At 44.7% G+C, this 21,413-nt stretch overlaps 1 protein-coding gene and 1 long non-coding RNA gene across 3 annotated transcripts; one reads left to right on the top strand and one right to left on the bottom strand.

The window, feature by feature from the left end:
- The first annotated feature begins 5,409 nt into the window (after positions 1-5,409).
- On the top strand, positions 5,410-19,075 carry REELD1 (reeler domain containing 1). Of its 2 annotated transcripts, XM_005607823.4 has the most exons (7): positions 5,410-5,754; positions 7,571-7,789; positions 10,925-11,147; positions 12,973-13,136; positions 16,465-16,777; positions 17,246-17,309; positions 18,120-19,075. In XM_005607823.4, exons 2-7 carry the CDS (start codon positions 7,582-7,584, stop codon positions 18,726-18,728), a joined length of 1,581 nt encoding a protein of 526 aa, XP_005607880.1. In that variant the 5' UTR covers positions 5,410-5,754; positions 7,571-7,581; the 3' UTR covers positions 18,729-19,075. The 2 variants fall into 2 exon arrangements, with proteins under 2 accessions (XP_005607880.1, XP_070113931.1); XM_070257830.1 differs by lacking the exon at positions 5,410-5,754 and having other exon boundaries at positions 6,516-7,789.
- LOC138921918 (uncharacterized) lies at positions 8,915-17,293 on the bottom strand. Its single transcript, XR_011434919.1, has 3 exons — positions 11,337-17,293; positions 10,900-11,145; positions 8,915-9,335 (listed from the first exon to the last, which is right to left on the bottom strand). It is a non-coding gene; the product is annotated as an uncharacterized lncRNA (long non-coding RNA).
- Positions 19,076-21,413: the final 2,338 nt, after the last annotated feature.

The raw sequence follows: 21,413 nt of genomic DNA, 5'->3' as shown, positions 1-21,413 counted from the left end.
GGTTGGCGGAAGGAATTAATGAAAGCTGAGTGCATTTCCAGCATATCTAACATTGAATGCCACCAACTTCCCTGTTTCAGATATAAGTTATATTATTCGTTCAGGCTTTCTAAATATCATTCTTTTTTTACAAACCCCTCCTTTGCCTCCATATAGTCTCCAGATCTTACTGATTCTTCCTTTACTTCCGTTTACTCCCATCCACATCACCGTCTCCATCGCTTTCCATCAGCGATGCCTCCTTTTATTTCTGGATAATTATAACAAACACAATGTGTTCCTTCCGCTTTCACACCTTTGTTCCAGCTCTCCTTCCTGTTTTGTGTGTTCCGTTACCCCTCTCTATCCATCCAAACCCACCTAACCTCCAAGATCAAGCATCTTTTCTTGCTCCTTGTTCAAATATCCCTCTCTACTCTAAATTCTGGTAGCCTGGCTTTTTCCCCCCTTCTGATAAGAGCTTTCTTTTTTTGGTGTGCATCATTGTGCTAGTACATCTAGTCCTTACAACATTCTTGTGAGAATTCTAATAGTCTCCCCCACTTTACAGATGGGAAAAACTGAGGCTCACCAACATTAATGAACTTGTCCAAGGTCACACAGCTGACTTGGTGTCTGACTTTAGAGCTCTTTCTTCTGCATCTTGCCACCAAGTAAAATGTCAGCTCCTAGATACTTTCTTGCATCAGCAGAGTATCGCTTTGCAAATAATAAGTGTTCAAATATTGATTAATTTTAATGTCCTGTTTGTATTGTTCTTTATTGGGGAAAATGGAGTAGAAATTGGGCAGAAAAAGAGCACTAAACCATTCCTTTTTTTAACGGAAGAAAGTGCACAGTAGCATGGAGAATGAAGCAAAAGTCAACAAACCTGCTAAATGTCCATAAATGTCCATTGATTTCCCATTTCTAAGAAAATTAAAGTTGAGTTTGAAGAAAATTGTGAGAATTTTTCTCGTTTTTACACAGATTATCCCAGCACTCCAGAAATCTGTAGGCTTTAGAAAAAATTATCTAGGTAAGTATTAAAATGCTCACTACAATATTGATGCTAGAATAGCCAGCGTCTATGTAAAAACAGTAGTCAATTTCAGTGGAAATTCATGATGAAGGCAGGAAAAAGGGAAAAAGGCTGTTAACGAGTTACCAAAGGCACATGATCCATTTCCAGAGAACTCTGAAAATGAAGGCTTTGTCCACGTGTCTACTGGAGTTAAGGACCCAGAGACGGGACTGGAACAGAGAGCTCTGTTGACCTATTGGTGCTTCCTTTCTGAGGATTCAATGGGCAGTTGTGAAAACTTGTTCAAGGCTAACTCCTGAGCCAGGAGTGATATGAGATGGTGTCAATGCTGGTAATATGTGCCAGCATACCTTTATGACTAAAATAAAACTTGAAGAATATGTGTAATTCTCTAGCTGGAAGAAATCTAAGAGATTTAGTAATTCAAACCTTTTATTTTATACCTGAGGCAACCCAGAGAAGTTAAGTGATTTGCCAAAGGACACAAAGCTTCTGATTTGTAACCATAAATCCCACCACGAGACTTCTTGTGTATGACATTAAAGTAACTGTTCTAGTCAGGGCCACGTGATGTTAATGTAACGATTTAGTCACGTTAATATATCAAGCCCAGCCTAACTGCTAGTGTGAGGTGACTGAAGCAGATTCAAACAGAAACCCAATGTTTTCTTACTTCCCGCACTGGGCCTCCTTCACATTGGAAACTCTGAGGTTGAGGGGTGAATCCGAACGCCCGAGGAGCCTCGCTCTCTTGCTCTCTCTCTGGTTCTCACTTCCCCTCTTGCCGTCTCTCACAGTCACACTCTCTGGCCCCCTCTCTGGGCCACAGGCACAGAAGCATCTCCTCTCTGTGCACAGGCTCCATCATCTTTAGCTCAGCCAGTTTTCTTTCCCAAACAAAACTTGTCTGTGCTCTTCCTTTGTGTCAAACCCCGTGCTGAGCTAACTGCTTATTATTTATTACCTCTTTGAGACGTCACAAGAACTTTGGGATGTAGGCACAAGAATTACAGTTACCTCCATTCTGTAGATGAGATTTCACAGGTGGTCGGTGGCAAAGCTGTGGTGAGAGACCACATCTATCACAGCCTGAAAGCTCTGTGACCTTTGGCAAGTTATGTAAATGCTGTGACTTGGTTTCCTCACCTGTAAAATGGGATAATAATAACTGGGACCTCATAGTGTTGTGAATATTAATGAGGTAACTTACTAACTGGTTGACCAGCTTTGGGGAGAGAGTAGCACAGGGCATGCTGCCAGCTCATCAGAGGCTGTGGGTGGCAGGCAATGAGGGTCATGTCCAGGGGAAGGCATCCTCCTGGTTTCCAACAACAGGAACTACTTCATGGGTGAATGGCAGGATTATTTATTGAGCTGTTTGTGTGTGCTCTCTCTACCTCTTTGCCACGTCCTCTCTCGCCTGGTGGCTGGGCCTTTTGAGGCCTCTGCTTCAGGGAGCTGGGGTTGCAGGGCCAAAGCAGAAGTGCGGTAGATTACCCTCTACCTGTGGTAGGTAGGTTATGCCGGGTCCCCTGGGAGACGGGGAAGGAGAGCCGGGAGACTTTTGGCCCTAAGACTGGGAAGGGAGTGGAGGGGAGGTTAGGCACGCTCCCCCCAGCAGCAGGAATCTGTGCCCCACTCCTAGGAGTACCAAGGGTGGGAGACCCTCAGGGGGCAGGGCCACACTGTGCATCTGGGGACGTGCAGCCCCCAGCCTGGCTGAAGACTTGAGCATGGAAGCTTCTGAACTAACTGCCTTCATGTGATTGGGAAAACTGGGACAGCAGCAGCAATGGAAGGCTCCCACCCCAATTATCTAGGCCTCCCAGGTTCTCTCATGACTTAACCGAAGATTGAGCTTTCCTCCTTCCTGGTGTGACAGCTTAGAGGAGCCAGATCTGATCAGTTTGATTTCACTGCGTAGGAAGTACTGGAGTCCTAGGCCAAGGCAGTGCAGCCTCCTCTTTTTCTAGGGTAGAGAGTCTTTACATTCGCCATGACAGGCTAAGCAGCTTGGCCCCAAAACCGACATGACAAGGATAGAACTGTCGTCTCTAAATTAGTGCTATGCCCCTTAAGTCGCTCATTTCATTAGGCTTTCCTGGAATGGAGACGAGGCCTAATCGTCAAACCATCACGCTGACCACTGTCAGCCTGGAGACCCCGCTCCGTATCACCCTGCACCATCTGTGTTAGGATTCTCTCTTGGACACCTCGCCTTCAGTCGGTCACCAGATTATCCCAACTCTACCTCCAAGTGATCTCAGCCCATCCCTCTCGTTAGCCCCATCGTCACTGTTCACCTCATCATTTCTTACTGACCTTAGTATAGCAGCCTCCTCCACAGCCTCTGGCTCTCCAGCTGTTTCCAAAACTGTCTTTACGGAATCCCAACGGCCTGTCCCACTACTCTACTGCTTACACAGCCACAGTAGCTCCTTATTTCCCACAGAATATGGTTCGATCTCCTCACTCGGATATACAAGTCCCTTCAGAGTTTGATTGCTACAATTCTCAGCCTTGCTTTCCTCCTCCCTCGCAGCCTCCTTTCCAGGCATGTCTCGAACATGCCAGAACCTTTCCAGGACTCCATAGTCAAGTGTCATAGGTGGAAAAACAAAAACAAGTAAGCAAATGCACAAAAGCCCTCTCAAACTAGTTCCAATAAAGGGGAAGGAGTACATTCCAGAGAGCTCTTGGAAATGAAATTCAGTTTGGCTTGCCGTGTCACCTATTCCAATCCTACCTTTCCTTAACCTTTTAGCTCAAATGATCTGTGTTTCTTGAAAAGTCCAGATTCTCAAGTCAGCTTGGTTGGTTGCTGCCCAGTCAATGATTGACGGGTCTTGGGTAAAGTGGCCATCTCTGACCAATCAGTCACGGTGAGGGGGTTGTCATATGGTATGTAGGGGCTCTTTCAAGGGCTAAAATCTGGGCAGATTCTCTAGAACAGTGCTTCCAGGCCTTACTGTGCCTATGAATCCTCTGGGGAGCTTGTTAAAACGTGGAAACTAACTCAGTGGATCTGCAGTGGGGCCTTGAGATTCTGCATTTCCAACCAGCTCCTTGGTGATACTGATGCTACGGTCTATGGACCACACTTTGAATAGTGAGACTCTACAAGGGGTTGTGGTCAGGGCATGCCGTAAAAAGTATTCAATACATTCCTTTTATTCTAGAATGTTCTCCATTCTTCGCTGCCAGGAAAAGTTCTGCTCAGTGTTTAAGACGCAGTTGAAATGTAACCTCTGCGAAACTTGTTTGGGCTCTTAGAGAGTTAATCTCCTGTAACTCCTTTGTGATAAACCAGTTTTCTTTTGCCTAATAGTTATTTGGGTATATTTGTCACCATCATTTTTTGTTTATTCTACTTTTTCATTTATGTACAGTAAAATCCACTTTTTGGTGTGCAGTCTATGAGTTTTAATAAGCTCATACAGTTGTATAACTACCACCACAATAGATTCAGAACAGTTCCATCCCCCAAAAAATTCCCTCGAGTGCCCTTTGTAGCCACTCCTCCCCACAACCCCAGCCCCTGACAACCACCGGCCTGTTTCTGTTCCTATAATTTTGCCTTTTTCAGAATGTTATATGAATGGGCTCATACACTAGGTAACCTTTTGAGTCTCCTCCATTTTGCTGTGTCTGTGGATTTGGGATAGTGTCTAATGCATCTTTGGTTTTGCCCAAATAAATGCCTAACACCAAGTTGGTGTTCAGATACTCATATTAATAACTTTTATTGTAATTAGTCAAATATCCTTTCAGAAGCCTGGCATCTTTATCAATAAATCCTCGATGGCATTGGTCCACTAGAGGCTTGGTGGTTTCACTGACTTTGTGGTGTTTCTTCAATTCAGTGTTTTCCCAACTTGCCTGGTCATAAGAATCTCCCGGGGTGTGTAATAAAACCAATACTCTCTCCTGCAGATTCAGATTTCACAGTCTGGAGAGAAGCCTGGGGAATCTATACCAGCACTTCTCAAATTTCACTTACATCAGAATCACCTGGAGGGCTGGGTTGTTGGCTGTCTTCCTGAGTTGCTGATCCAGTAGGTGTGGAGTGGCGTCCCGGAATGTGTGCTTCTAACAAGCTTCCACATGATGCTGATGCTGTGCTCTGGGGACCCCACTTTGAGAACCACTACAGGAGCTATGCTATGATCAGGTGTCTCAGGTGGTTCTTATATGCATCCAGATTTGTGAAATCCAGCTTTAGTGCAATTCATAGGGGAGGGAGTGTGCTGTGGTACTTTTTTGTACCAAACATTGCTCTCTGGCCATGACATCAATCCCACTTCACCAGGGTTAACTTCTTCAGCCTACATTGACTCAGAAGCAGAGAATGCTGAGATTTGATTCAATCATTCTCCTCTTGCCAGGGAGACCAAGATGAAGGCATCCGGCTCCTGCTGAGGATGCCAATGCCAGTCGTGTGCAAAACCAGTTCCAGTTCTTTCTAATTCTTCACACAGCCTTGAACAATGTTGATGTGGAAACTGTGTGAGTATGTGTATGTGGTCTTAGAGAAAACCAATGCGATTAAGGCTGGACTTGGACACGGAGGGGCAGTTCCTATGGATGCCGAGGATTAGCGGTAACAGCTGGTATCCTGCCCATTAGAGGAGATGCTGAAGGGAGAAGAAAAGACTTGTTTCAAGGATGTGTCTTTGCAGCTCTGAGGGGGGAGGCCGTTCCATCAAGCCTGAAGGCAAGTGTGCTCCTAGGTAAGTGGATGCTTTTCTGGGTTCAGTTAGGCAACGTGCTGGTGGGAAAGGGGGGGATTTGGCTGTGGCCATGAGCTGTGGGACATGGCCCTCACCCCCTTCCTCCAGAGGCATCTGTGTTTGATCTGCCTTTGGAGAGAGGAAGAGGAGACCATCTTCTGCCATCAACAAGGGCTCAGGGGGCATTTTCTCTGTGGCCCTTCTGAAACAAAATAGGAAGAGCCCTGAGTCTCCTCAACTGAAAATACGCTTTTACAGCTCATCATTTGTTATCTCCTAACGTGTCTGGGAAGCTGTCGGAATGCTCCCTTGTGGTGTAGAGGTTTTTGACTTTCAGTGCCTCATGGAAAGCAAACCTAGCAGAGAAAGGTATTGTCTGAAGGACTCTTAAGACAAGTCTAAGCGATCTGAGTTATGGGTCATACTCCTTGTGTCTCTCTTTGTCTGGTCCATGTAAAGAGTGGCGATCTGTGAAGATAGGATGGGAGTATGGATTATCTCCTTAGTCTACTGCTTTTAGAGCTAGTTTCACTAAATTTTTACATTTTATTTTTACATTTTAAAACCAACTTATTAGAATGGAAGGCTGTTGTTGCCTTACATTGCTCCTTAGATCAAAGTATTAGCAGAACTTTTAAAATACGTGTGCATAGGACTATAAAAACAATTTTTTAAAAATGCCCTGGCCCAGCCCAGTGGTGCAGCGGTTAAGTTCGCACGTTCCACTTCTCCGTGGCCTGGGGTTCACCGTTTCGGATCCTGGGTGTGAACATGGCACCGCTTGGCACACCATGCTGTGGTAGGTGTCCCACATATAAAGTAGAGGAAGATGGGCACGGATGTTAGCTCAGGGCCAGGCTTCCTCAGCAAAAAAGAGGAGGACTGGCAGTAGTTAGCTCAGGGCTAATCTTCCTCAAAAATAAATAAATAAATAAATAAATAAATAAAATAAAAAATAAATAAAAATGCCCAACAGTCCTGAATATTTATTCAAAGAGATTTCACCTATCTTATTTGCTCTCTCTCACTTTATTTTCATCTGTGAACTTCTTTACACAGTCAACTTTTAATTCTTTCTGTTGACGGGCATTAAAGGTGGCAAACAAAAATGAAATTTATTCTATAAATGTTATTTTATCTGATCGTTTTATTCTATTCCTGAGCCAGTTTTTTTGCCAGAATATTTAAGAAGGTATGGAAGAAATCAGCTTGAGTATAACTTTCTTTGTTCATCTTCTCTGCAAAAAAGTGGTGAAATAACTAAAAACGGTCAACAGGAGAAAGGACAAGGAGATATCAAAGCATTGCAAATTTAGCAATCACCTCTAAATAATTGATAGGTGGCAGACGTTTTGTAGCATTTAACTCTAGTTTGCAATTAAGAGATAAGACACTAATCCAAGCCAGCACTTGCCATGCTGGAATATTGGTGTCTCACTTAGCAATAATATTTCATAGCTCACTCTGCCGTTGGTATCAGACAGCTTGTAAGGAGTTCTCTGTAGGATACAAACATTTTCTGGCTCTGTTTCCTTGACTTAATTATTAAATTCTCTCTTTAAAAAGAAGCAGTGTGGTCTTATGAGAAAGTTACGAGAAGAGAGGTTTAAAAAAAAGAGGGTTTAGAAAGGAAATACTCCGTATAGGCTGGCCTGTCTTTTTGTTTTTGACCTTGGGCACCTGCGTCTGGGGAGGCAGCATTAACAGCATTTCAGGTTCAAAGGCAGTGTGGACTCTGGTCAGTCACATTCAAAAAGACGACATACCATTTTCTTAAGTAGTATCTGGATTGAAGCTGTTGTTTCTCATGACCCAGGAAAGGGCAGGATGAGGGTCCCCGCTGCCCTCACAGGCTGGGCTTGTGCTACCCTCTGCCTGGCTTCCTGCTCATCTGCCTTTTCCCACGGTGCCGGCTTGGTGGCCTGTGAGGACATGCAGCCCAAGCATATTGGAGCCCAGCCTCAGGACCCTGGGACCCACCACATCACCATTCACACCAGCAGGTCTTCCTACTCACCAGGTGACACAGTTCCAGGTACGTACGGGAGAGGCTTTGAGGCCCTGAGGAGCTTCAGGGCCCTAGTGACAAATCTCGAGTTGTGTTTGTCCCAGGCAGGAGTTTCCTGGGCTGAAGTTTGGCTTAATCCTAAGAGGCAATTATGTGGCCAAAAATAAGCATGAAATAATTGTATCATGAAAACCACATAACTAATCTCTATATTGACATTAATCTTCATAAGAGGGCACAAATGACATCATTATAAAAAATTATTTTTTCCTTATTATAAGATATAAATATAGTTATCCTGAACAAACTTTATGTATCATGTGTGTGTGAGAAATAAACTTTTTTCCTCGTTATTTAAAACTAAAATTATTTGGGGAGTGAAAAGAGTATTTGCTGCTATTTTAGTTTAGGAGCTTAGAAAAGCAGAGAAAGAACTTGAATGCAGGTGGTTTATTTGGGAGGTGCTCCCAGGAAGCACAGATGACGAAGAGGGGACAGGGAGACAGGGAAGAGGGAGACGCCAATAAGAGGTATGAAACAGAGCAGGTCACTGCTGTGGGCGACACACTGGGGCTCAGTTCCAGTGGAGACTCTCTGAGAAACCACATGAAACACACCTCTGAATCACCTCTCAGGAGAATGGAAGGAGTAGGGTATTTATTGGTTGAGGGTAGCCTTCCAGGGGCCTTTCCACCAACCCCTACTGCCCCCCAACACACCCACACACACACACACACTCCTCAGAGTCACACCTGCCTACCTTGGACCAAGCTCCCAAGGTGCCAGCTAGAAAAGGCAGGGAAGGAAGCTGCAGATGCTGAAGGTGGCAGCTAAATGTGGTTGGAGAAGTATTCGTGTGGCTACAGTGGTGTAGGTCCACGCCCAGGAACCAAACCCGGGTCGCCAAAGTGGAGCGCGCCAAACTTAACTACTAGGCCATGAGGCCAGCCCTCAGACAATGTATATAATAAAGGGCTCAAGGGAGCACCATGTGGACTCAGTGAGAATTGTGTTCTGATTACACATTTTTTTGCTGGGATCCCACACTAATCTGTGAGCTCCTTGAAGGTAAGGACCATGTATGTTATCCTGTTCATGGATGTATACTCAAGGCCTCGTACAGTGCCTGGTGTTAAATAATAACACTAAATATTTGTAAAACGTTTATTAATAAAAGTTCAAATGCATGGAAAACTGTAACGTCTGGGTTCCCTTAGCAGAGAATAAGTGGAGAAAGGCTGCTGGGTCGTGAACCTCAGTGTTTGCCATACTTATTTATGCAGGTATGTCAGTAGGAAAAATTCCTACAAGTGAAATTGGTAGATCAAAGGGTAACTGCATTTTGCGTGTGTGTGTGTGTGTGTGTGTGTGTGTGTAGTTAAAATATGCGTAACATAGGGGAGTTAGCCCCGTGGCGAGCGGTTGAAGTTCTGCTCACTTTGCTTTGGCTGCCTGGGTTCACAGGTTCGGATCTTGGGTGTGGACCTACTCCACTCATCACCCATGCTGTGGAGGCAACCTGCATACAAAGTAGAGGAAGACTGGCACAGATGTTAGCTCAGGGCGAGTCTTCCTTAAAAAAAAAAAAGAAAAAGTAAAAAATAGTAAAAAAAATACGTAATATAAAATTTACCATTTTAACCAATTTTAAGTATACTATTCAGTGGCATTAAATACAGTCACGATGTTGTAAAACCATCACCATTATCCGTTTCCAGAACTTTTTCATAATCCCAAACAGAAGCTCTGTACCCAATTAAACAATCACTTTCTATCCCTCTCTTCCCCCAGGCCCTGGTAATCTCTAGTCCTCTTTCTGTCTCTATGAATTTGCCTACTCTAGGTACCTCATATAAGTGGAATCATGCAATTGTTGTCATTTTAGGCCTGGCTTATTTCAATTACTCTAATGTTTTCTAGGTCCATCCATGTTGTAGCATATGTCAGAGGTAACTGCATTTTAAATATGGAAAATACGATCAGGTTACCCCCTCAAAGAGTTGCCTGGTTTATAGTTCTAGCACTACTGAATGAAGGCCCTACCTTCTCCGTAGTCCTATCAATACTGGTTATAATTACACATTTTAAAATTTGTTAATGTGATAGGTATAAAAGAGTGTCTCATTTGTAATTTTTTTTTTTATGAGGAAGATTGGCCTTGAGCTAACATCTCTTGCCAATCTTCCTCTTTTTTTTTCCTCCCCAAAGCTCAGTACATAGTTGTACATCCTACTTGTAAGTTGTTCTAGTTCTTCTCTTTGGGATGCCGTCACAGCATGGCCTGACAAGTGATGTGTATGTCTACACTGAGGATCCAAACTGGCAAACCCCAAGCCACCAAAACAGAGCAGTGAACTCAGCCACTACACCACTGGGTTGGCCCTTGTAATTATTTTTTAAAATATGATTGTACCTGTTTTGTTTTCTATTTGTGCCCTTTGATAATTTTGGATTTGGTCATTTTTTTAATTCCCTATAACTCTGTATATTTGTCAGTTTTGTAACTTACAAATACTTTTCTCAGTTTATCATTTGTCTTTTGATTTCTTCCATATTCAGAATTTTTAAAAATCATCTTTTTCCTTTATGGCTACTGGGTTTTGCTTACAGAGGCATTCCTAACTCCAGTATTAAAAAACAAACAAGGGGCCGGCCCTGTGGCATAGTGGTTAAGTTCACACGCTCCACTTCAGTGACCCGGGGTTGCGGGATTTGCCAGTTCTGATCCTGGGCATGACCTAGTACTGCTCATCAGGCCATGCTGAGGCAGCGTCCCGCATAGAAGAACTAGAAGGACCCACAACTAGGATATGCAACTATGTCCTGGGGGCTTTGGGGGAGATTAAAAAAAAAAAAAGAAGATTGGTAATAGATGTTAGCTCAGGCCCAATCTTCCTCACCAAAAAAGCCCCAATCAAACAACCAAACAAAACAAAACCAAATCATTGTTTTTAGTTCTTTTGTATTTTGTTTTCACCTATCTTTGATTCAAATGGAATTTATTTTGGGTGGGAAATAACACTTCAACTTTTTTTTTTCCCCTAATGAATTGTTTACTTTCTGGGGGCTGGTCTTAAGCTTTCAGTTTTGAAAAGCCCCATCTGAAATCGCCGAATGGAACTATGTCAGGCGCTCACCTTGAATGAATGTTTTCTGTTGCAGTGACTGTGAGGAGCGGTCGTAATTTCATGGGATTTCTGCTTCAGGCTCGAAGAGTGTCTGATCATCAAATAGCAGGCACTTTCGTTTTCGTTCCTCCTCAGTCCAAACTGATGACTTGTTTTGAAGAGGCTGACACCGTCACCCACTCTGACAAGTCTCGGAAGAGAAACCTGTCGTTCGAGTGGAAGGCCCCTGCCCAGCCTGTCGGGGACATCAGATTCCTGTAAGAGACAGTGGAGTGCTGGTTCTTAGTCACTGAGCCTTCCCCTTTGAAGACAGGGCAGCTTCTCCTTCCTTCAAGTTGCCTGTTCCCTACCTCTGGCCACCTTATAGCAAGGACAGGGTCACGGGGGCTGCCCCAGCTAGAGCCTATGCAGAGCGTAACTAAAAAAAAAATTTGTCCCCAGCTCACCCTTTGTCATAGTCCATGGTCCAGGGTTGTGATTTCCTCTTCTTCTGGGCCCAGATGAATCTTGGCCAGTCTCTCCAGGAAATTCTGACTAGAGCTGCTGGTGGGAAGGTAGGGAAAGAGCTGAGAAAGAGAGGGACTGAGGCACACAGACAAGTAGACACTTTCCTGGGCTCAGGGAAAGTCACAGAAGTCTCTGTGCCTTGGTTTGTTGTCTGTTAACTGGATGTGATAATGACAGTACCCACTTCATGGGACTGTGCGAAGGTGAAAAAGCCAATATATGCAAAGCACTTAGAACAGTTCCTGGCAACAGTAAGTACTGTACAAGCATCATCAGTACTCAAAATGAGACACTAGCTTTGACATTCTTTTCAGACACTTGCATTTTCCAAGAAAGACTTTTTCTTTTGCTTGTAGGAAAGGATGTGTGTTCTTCAGTTTCTTTTCCCCACACTCTCATGTATATAACATGGAGGCTGTGCCTGAGGGTGGAGGCATCCAGACCCCGTGTTTCCCCTCCTGGCTTTCCCCTCTGTTCCTCTGGGGAACAGAGACGAGTCATGGGGCCCCCACCCCTCAGTGTCTCTATTCCATCCCTTCCTGGTGGCCTAATGCAGCAGCAGGACAGCAAGGAGGCAAGCGCTGTGCCTTAACCATTTTGCCCATTTGGAAAGGCCAGTGCCCACTTGACTGTTGGTGTAACCCAACATCTGCTGTGGCTTTGGTTCTGATCCAACGCAGAGGGTGTGTGTTGATTGAAGTCCTTACATCTGTACAGGTACTTTCATTTCCCAAAGCACCTCCATTTCTATTTCCAGGTTATTATCATAGCTGCTATGTGCTACATGGGAAGTAGTCTAGAAGCTATTATCTCCATTTGACAGGCAAGTCACTTGATCAGAAGCCTCTCGCAAAGTCACCCAATGCTCTCTCACCTCCCAGATCCTTTCCCACGATAACATTGATCTGTTTGAGGCTTGAACCACGCCTCTGACTTGCACCTTACCTCTCTGCATGACCGCTGCTAAATCAATCACGTTTTTATAACTGCCTTATTTAAAGTGAGAAAAATGACACTTGCCAGTAATCCCTACCTCAGTAGGGAATTTTGGGGGTGGATAAATGAGATAATGTTTGTGAAAATGATTTTTACTGGAGAAAGGCATTATGTATACAAAATGTTATTTAGAGTATTAATGATTTATCTCTAATTTTCAATAGAATCTACAATTGCAATTCGAATTGTATGATTATACAATAGAACAAAATTTTGAATTAACAGTGTAATTCGATTAACAATATACCAGTAATGGCTAATATTAAAGTTGAAGATGAAACCTTTGACTCTAAACAGTTTAAGAAAACACCTTTTAGTCAAGAGATTTTTAATGACTCTATTTAGGAGGGTAATTGATTGGTACATATCCTCTCCTATTTTAATTATTTGCTGCTATCGAGTTTGTTTATGAAAAGAATGGACTCCCCCAAGGATAATACGGTCATTTCTTTTTGGTTCTGTTCGTTTAAACTTTTGTTCTTTATCTTTTTGTTTGTTCTCGCCTTTCTATTAGGATGGCCCGAGGTATTATTTCAGGGAAACTAAATCCTCGAATGCCTCTGCCTGCTTTTTCCACAGTTTATCAGTAGTCCAGTCGTACTTCATTTACTGGGCAAGGATTGAATCATCTGTTGTGTCTCAGCAGACACACAGCAGAGCCCATTCCGCCGGCCGTGTGGAGCCGGGCTCACGGATGCCAACCCCAGGGCAGAGGCCGGAGGGTGTGGAAGGAACCGCCCCAGGTACAGCTTGCCACGGTATTTGCTAGCCTAATTAGCATCATTATGTTTATAGTTATCTATTTTCACTTAAAAGTTACTCCTGCCAGTTTCCAGTTCCTGCACCACAAGCAATAAACACCTGCCTTGGCCGACTGCCCCCGTTCTTGGGGACGTGATAACAGCTGTGAGCAGGAGGGCCGTGATGACACAGATTGCCATTGCTGTGTTTGTTGCAGCAAACACACTTTGTCCGGCTCAACCTCACAAATTAAGTTGGGCCCTGGAGCGGAGAGGCAGAACTTTGCTGCAAACCCTCCAAACAGCGCACTCCTCCCCCTACCCCCACATTTACCAATCATCACAATATTTCAGCTCTTTTCCTCAGACCCCTGCAGCTACACAGGGCGCACAAGAAATAAATGATCTTTTCTTCTTTTTTTATAAAAACTCATCCAGTTGTGTGTTTTTTGGAGGAAGATTGGTCCTCAGCTAAGATCCTTTCCGTTCTTCCTCTATTTTATATGTGGGACTCCTGCCACAGCATGGCTTGTTAAGCAGTGTGTGGGCCTGCACCCGACCTGGGCAGGGGAACACAGGCCTGCAAAGCGGAGCGCACAAACTTAACCCCTACGCCACCAAGCTGGCCCCAAAATCTCCTCCAGTTTTTACTGTTACTTTCTACATGTAGGTAGATGGCTCTTTGCAGCCTGGGTTGGAGAACAGAATCAGAAATGAGAGGCTGTTTCAATGGCAATGGACTTTTTCCTGGTTCACCACATGACTTTAGACCCCATTGGCCCATGAACACCTGAAAAAAAAAACCAACCAGCTAGAGCGTGTTTGACCTTTGTGAAATTCCCTGCTGATATGGAATTCATTTTCATTATTTATTTGTAGTTAAATGCTGTGAACAGACACACTCATAAAGGCAACGGTCACTTGCACAGAAAAGCCAGTGTTTGATCCACTCAACCCCACTTTCCCTTATTCTTGGCTAACATGTGACAGCTAGGATCCGATTTGAATCCCTGACTTTGCTCCGTCTATCAGACCCAGGCACAAAGATGACCCGGGGCGGCCTTCTATACTCTGCCTGTGACCAAAACCTTTGCCTTCCCCACATTGCCCAGCAGTGCTCCTCTACCGTTTCTGCCAAGGTGGTCCTCAAAGCAGATTAGAGATCTCAGGGCCTCAGAGTGTGGTCTGAAGAACCTGCAAACCCAACATGTATTTGAAGTCTCATGTTTTGTTTTATAAATCATGCAAATGTTGCATTCGAATCCCAGGCATGTTTGTTTTAATATGAATATGAATAAAAGTGAGCCTTCAGGATGTTGCCTCGTGTTCACCCTGTAGTCTCTCTGATGGTTGACCCTGCTGGGAACCTTGTCCCCCAGGGAGTGACAGACTCCAGTCTGAGCAACTACAGGATAAACTCCTTATTATGTTCCAAACCTCACTCCCCTTCTGTACCCAGCCTGTTTTCCTGCCCTTTCCTTTACACAAACCCTACTGTTTCCCAAAGGAAAAAGGAGCGTGCGTGCATGTGCGTGGGTGCATGTGTGTTTGTTGGAGGAGGGGTCATCTAACAAAGAGAAGTAGATTTCTTAACTGTAAGAAGACTTCAGTAGGCAGGTGTGAATTATGAATTTTCACATTGGGAAGATGGTATATTGTATTTCTCAAACTTATTTCCCAACAGAGCCTTGGGACACTTTGACCCTATTAGGCATGATCTGTTTGTATAGCTCCATGTCTGCCTTCTGACATTTCCTCAGACTGGGCTGTTCCTCCTGATGATCTATTTATCTTTCAGGGGGTGGTGCATATATCTCCTTTGTAAAACTTTTCCTCATACTTCTTGGTGGGCAAATGTAACTGCGTCCTTAGTTCTGATTTTAAAGCTCTCATCACACTGTAATTTAGAAGGTTCAACATCTAAGAGTCTTTCCTAGATTTTGAGTTCAGAAACAACAATAACCAATCTGCATCACGTCTGCATCCCCTGCACACAGTGGGTCTGCAGAAAAATGTCCAAATGCATGTAGAGTTCAGGCAGGAGACGAAAACCGTCTGAGCTTTTCCCACATTCTTTGTGTCTGTTAGGCTTCGTTGTTTTTCACTTCAGTCTCAATGTTTTTGAGTGATGAAGGCCTTGGAACAAAGTGGCACCAAAAAAAAAAAAAAAAAAGATTCAATCTAACCCACTTGGAGCCCTGGTCAGAGAAAGTTTTGCCAACACGTTTTTTTTTTTTTGTGAACACCATCATCATCATCCTAATATAACCGTGGTAAACTCTCAGTGCACGTCGCATGTGTGCCAGGCACTGTGCTTCATGCTTCCATATCTGTGATTTTATTTTACCCCCTCAATAACTCTAAGCTGTAGCTACCGTTACTGGTCCCATTTTGCAAAAAAGACACTGATGCTCTGGGAGGACTTGCCCCAAACCAGGAATTCGCAGAGTGGAGAATCGAACCCAGACAACAATCTGACTCCAAAACCAGTGCTTGCTTGCTTGCTTGCTGCACTGTGTGACGCTATTTCTAATGTTCTGGGCCATCATGTCAGCCAGTCATGGATGGGAAATGAGATGGTAGGAGGCAGTGGTAGGCAATGATCTTGTCTCTGCCCACAGCAGAGGCTCAAGTTATCACCACTGGGGAAACCTTGGTGTTGACGATATGGCAAGAAAGATCTAGGACTTTTAAAAATCTTTGACTTATAGGATCTACTTTCTTTTTCTAGCTAGAAGCAGTTTTGAGTAGAGGCGAGAAAAAATATAGTGGTTACAGAGGTTTCTATATTTCCTGGGTATAACTGTTAAGAATGCACAAGCTCAGAAGGGCCAGCCAGGGACATACTCTTTAAAAAGATGTAAGAAGGGCAGGCCCGGTGGTGTGGTGGTTAAGTTTGCATGCTCTGCTTGGATACCCCGGGGTTCACAGGTTCAGATCCTGGGTGCGGACCTACACGCTGCTCATCAAGCCATACTGTGGCAGTGTCCCACATACAAAATAGAGGAAGATTGACATAGATCTTAGCTCAGTGACAATCTTCCTCAAGCAAAAAGAGAAATTGACAACAGATGTTAGCTCAGGGCCAATCTTCCTCACACACAGACAAAAAGATGTAAAAAATTGAGTCCTTTGCTGCTTGGTCAGAGGCTTGTATTACTGGGCAGATCATCTTTTTCTTGACACTTTTGAGTGTCTCACACTTACTGGTCTGTTCTCAAGGCACATTGAAGTCTCTAGTACTTAGCCCATTATAGTAGCTGTTTTTGCTAATCAAGACAAAGAAAATGCTCTCACTCTCTCTCTGTGGTGTTTTTGGGCCCCTCCCTAGCTGCCAGTCTCCCCATCACTCTTCTACAGCAGCACGCAGATGTCTTTGCTGTCGCCCTAACTGGACCTGCAGAGGAGGACAGCTTAGATCCTGTTCCCACCAGTTTTGGGGTGACAGAGTTTCCTGGGGGTGCAGAGACTCTGTTTCAACCATCTTCACACACAGCTACTGCAGTCAGCAATGGCCAGCCACCCAGTGGGGACAGCAGCCCACCCCTGGAACCATCCCTGGATGTCCGTGGGCTGGAGAGGCTGGTGGCCCTTGGGAGATTCTCCTCAGAGGGCTTTCCTTCCAGCCCTAGCACCTCCCACAGGTAACACCCCAGGGGGTGGGCCATTCAGTCAGGTGGTGGGATGAGGCCAAACACTGGGGTGCTGAGCAAATGTACACTTCTTGGAGCCTGACAGAAAAGGATCTTACCATATTTATTCTTACGTGCCCAAGAAACCTTCACTGTGGAATGACTACTGGTCAGAAGGGGTGGGTGTAAAAACTGCCTGAGGAAACTACTTTCTTGGACAGAGTGAGGTCTCAGAGATGCTGTTGTAAAAAAAATAATTTTCTATTTTAGTTATGTAAATTTACAAGTTTTATGTAAAACAAATAAAAGCACTCACTGAGTCTTTGCTGCCATCTTGACTCACCTCTCCCCTTCCAGTCCCCAACTCCAAAATCAGGAGTCTTTCCAAGAAAATCTGATTTTATCAATATACATAGCAGAGATAGGAAGCATTGCTTTTTGATCCATATACTTAGTGGGCCCTTCTCTTCTTCCCTTTAGGACTCAGGATGATCCACGCTTTGATTCCTCAGAAACTTGCCTGCCCTCAGATAGTGATGCACAGGTAACAGCCTGAGTTGTGCATGGGCAGTGAGGTTGGTATTTTGACCCCAGAGTGGGAAGTTCCAGGCTGGGAAATAAGAGCTGTTAGAATAGTAGCCAAAATTAGAGAGAAGGAAGCAAGTGTATGATATACACACAGCATCGTTTCACTAATCAATACCAGCCTTTCCATTATATGCAGTGTCTCTGAAGTTATCGGCAATTGTAGAAACTGATGGTTTTAGTGATTTGTTTTCCCACTTAGCTTTGGTTAATGATTCCTCTCTCCTCCACACCCCACCCTTTCCTTCATAACATTGGCCTTAAAACACCATGTATGGTCCCAGAGGTTAGATCAATGGGCAGCGTAAAATATACATGCCCACTGATTTACTATTCCTTTGAAGTCTTAAAAGGACACAAAATAAAACATGATATAATATTCGTACTCAAATTTATCAGAACCTACAGCAAGATTAAATGGTCCCTCTTGCATGAGTCCTAGTATAAAAAGACTCAAAGCTTTCAGCCACTTGAGATGACAATCACCCATATTGGTCTGGAAGCCTCTTAGAGGACCCTGAGTTTATTCTTGTAACTGGCCTCCATGCTGTCTCTGTGGGGCTTCCATTAGCTGCCCCATTCCCATCTATAACAAGTGCATATTCATCTACTTGGGCATTTTACTCTGAGCTCTCTTAGGAGAAAGCACGAGGCTGGGTTTTCAGCTGCTGCCTAGGCTTCTTTAAGGAACACAGGTTAGTTGCAAAGTTCGGTGGCAGCTTAGGGGAAGACCAGCTCCTTTGACTTCTTTTTTTGTTTGCTTTTCTAGGACAAGATGGAGATCTCTAATAGGACTGTAATGAGGCCCCCTCTGTACACTGTCCATCCTACCTATCCTCAGCGCCTCCGGTCCTCTGAAGCACTTACTAGGAATGGGGCTGTGGCAGCCAACCCAAACCCTGTATTCCACACCTCTGCCACTCCCAGGCCACATGCTGCTGGTGGCCAGTCAGAGGCATCAAGGCCCTCTGTTAGCTTCTTGCCTCAGTCAAAGCACAAGGAGCCCAGAGTCGGGGAAGGAAATGGAGAGGGCAGAGTGGGACACCCTAGGAAGACCAACCCAAAGCCTGAGGTTGGGCAAGAGGGAGCCAGTGACCCTTCAGGGATCCAGCTCAGGACTCCACAGCTGGGAATCCTGCTTGGGCTTTCAGCCACCTTGGGCATGGCCCTGGCTGCTGGCCTTTGCTACCTGCACACCCAGTATTGCCACAAGCAGACGGAAGTGTCCTTCAGTGAGCCTGCCCGGGATGCTGTTGTCAGGAGCGATGGTGGTGAGATTGTGCATGTCAGGAAGATTGGGGAGAACAGTTTTGTTTTGGTTGAAGCCGAATACAACTGGACCGCTCCCTCCGTGGGTGACAAGAAAACAATCCTCTGAGAAGCCCGGTGTCCCAGGCCTCTCAGCGGCCCTCCTTAGACCCTGTAGAGTGTCTCAGGCAGAACAGAGCTAATGAGAATAGCTGATGACAGGGATTCACTGTGAGCAGGGAGTGGAGGAAGCTGTGAAAGGACAGTTTTATCAACAGAGGGAGTTCTTCCCGAGCTTTGTTGTCTTAACATCTGTAATGTAGCTGCTTTTTTTCTTTCACAATTAGATGTTCTGTTTGAAGAGTTAAACTCAACACAATGAATATTGTATAACCTGCTCATTAACTAGACTCCTGTGGCCGCTAAGCTTCCTCCATTGCCTTAAGGAACCTGCAGAAATAAAATTTCTGTCCCTCCTCAGTGTGTCAGCCTCATCTCCTCTAACTCTTTGAAAAAACGTAATGTTGGGTTGTGTCTCCTGCAAGAAAAAGAACGGCAGCCCTGACTTTGCCTCTCCAAACCACACCAAAACGAATTTTGCTTCCAAAACTGGAGTTCAAAATTGGCAGTGATTTAGTTGGCTAGGCTAGAGTTAGGGTATTCCATCTTTTTGGAAACTCAAAAGCCTAGCAAATCTGCCATGGAAATTGGTCCAAAGCAAGGAGAGTTTTAGAGAGCTGTATTGAACACGTCTATGGGAAAACACATCCAAGCAGCATACACACCAGAGTGGCGTAAGCAAGCCTCTCCATCAGGTGTAAATGGATCTGAGACCTCCATCCATTTACACTTGGTGAGAGGCTCTGTGTCCTAGCAGCTGGCGAACAGTCTGCCTTTTGCCAAAGGTCAGGCTGAAAAAAATGATGATGCCACACAGTTTGAAGAACAGCGCTACTCGTCTTTTCAGAGGGGAATGGAAAAAAGCATCAAGGACGAAGACCATCCACCAGCTCCTAGGACTTTATGAGGATCACTTTGATTTAGCAGGAGTCCCATAAATGCTACACGAAGTCAAAACAACAGGTTTGAAAACACCTCTTGAATGTGCTCACCTAATATGACATATTAGCTGCCTTTTCAGAGGTAAACCTATTAGAGAGTCATGATCCATTTTAATGTGGAAACAAAAACTACCGTAAATTCGAAAAGGGTATTTACTGATTAAGCACCTAAAACACACAGGTACCGTGCTCAGAACTTTACATATATTTTCACATTTAACTCTCACGATAACTTAATAAGGAATACATTCAGTCACTTGCCAAAGAGACAGAGGCGTTCCTGACATCTCAATTCAACAACGAAAGCATTTTTTTTTTTAAATTGGGTATGTAAGAAGCTGTATTCCCAGCCCCTTTTTAACTCACTGGGCATCAGTTCCAAGACTGTTTCCTCCTTGATTCTGGGAGAGGCAGATCCGTTCCCCGGCTTCAGTCAAGTGCCCCACTGGGCTCATGGGACCTAGGTAATTGTGTGTAATGAAAGTGTTCTAGGAATGCTGTGGAAAGAAACAAGTGTACCGTATTCCAACAGGGGCCACAGGTATCCCTCCTACACACCCAATGCTCCTCAAAGATATCCTCCCCAAGGTGCAAAAGAGGGATCTCATAGTGAAGTGCTCTCATCTGGCCAAATCAGAGCCGGGTGCACCATCTATACAACATCTTCAAGATCTTTCCTGTCTAAGAGGATATTATCCTGTGTAAACAGACTGTAACAGATTGTTTTGGTTATCTATTGCTGTGGAACAAAATACTCCAAAACTCACTGGTTTGAAACAACCACTATTACCACCATTTATTATCTTTCACGATTCTGGGGTTGCCTGGGCTCCGCTGGACAGTTCTTCTGCTCCGTGTGTTGTTGAATGGGCTGGAACCTCCCAGGTGACTCACTCACATGGCTGGCACTGGGTGCTGCCTGCCAGATAGGGGCTCACCTGGGGCTGCTGATGAGTATAGGAGGCAATTTGCTTCTCCTCTTCGTGGCTGGGTTCCAAGGTGGAGTGTTCCAAGCAGACAAAACCAGAAGCTGGGGATCTCTTAAGGCCTAGCCTGGGAAGTTACATGGTTTCACCTCTGCCACATTCTGGTGGTCACAGCAAATTACAGGGCCAGCCCTCATTCTTTGAAGAGAAGGGCAATAGATTTCATTTTTTAAAAAAATTAAAAAGAAAATTTTTTTTGAGGAAGATTAGCTCTGAGCTAACTGCTGCCAATCCTCCTCTTTTTGCTGAGGAAGACTGGCCCTGAGCTCACATCCGTGCCCATCTTCCTCTACTTTATATGTGGGACGCCTACCACAGTATGGCTTGCCAAGTGGTGCCATGTCCACACCTGGGATCCTAACCGGAAAACCCCAGGCCACTGAAGTGGAACATGCACACTTAGCCGCTGCCCCACCGAGCTGGCCCCTAGATTTCACTTTTTGATGGGAGACGTGGCAAAGGATTTGAAGCTATCTATCTTTAATTCCCTACATCTCTGTTTAGACTGCTGACCTGCCAGGGCACTTATGTGAGAGCAGGAGAGGCTGTTCATCCCTAGGAGATGCCGTGAGTCACCTTTCCTGCAAAGCATCAAAGGGAGTGAGGGAAATCTCCAGGCTTCAGAGTTAAGGCATTTCCTCATCTCCAGCTGAGAACTCCAGCGAAGGCAAAACAGTGAAGTGATGCAGAAGAGTCAGCCAGTCTTTGAGCCTCAGCTTCCTCATCAGAGAAAAGTGGATCACAAAGTTATTTACCTCTTTGGCTTTC

This window comes from Equus caballus, chromosome 2 (genome assembly GCF_041296265.1).
Source record: "Equus caballus isolate H_3958 breed thoroughbred chromosome 2, TB-T2T, whole genome shotgun sequence".
NCBI lineage: Eukaryota > Metazoa > Chordata > Mammalia > Perissodactyla > Equidae > Equus > Equus caballus.
The sequence above is the reverse complement of the archived record's forward strand: the minus strand, read 5'-3'. Positions and strand labels throughout refer to the sequence as shown.

What these genes read in the sequence shown, in the direction of transcription:
- REELD1 (XM_005607823.4), top strand. Translation starts at nt 7,582, where the DNA reads ATGAGGGTCCCCGCTGCCCTCACAGGCTGGGCTTGTGCTACCCTCTGC. An exon ending in GTCGGGGACATCAGATTCCT is followed by an intron (nt 11,148 to 12,972) that starts GTAAGAGACAGT and finishes CTTTTTCCACAG; the next exon opens with TTTATCAGTAGTCCAGTCGT. An exon ending in CCTCAGATAGTGATGCACAG is followed by an intron (nt 17,310 to 18,119) that starts GTAACAGCCTGA and finishes TTGCTTTTCTAG; the next exon opens with GACAAGATGGAGATCTCTAA.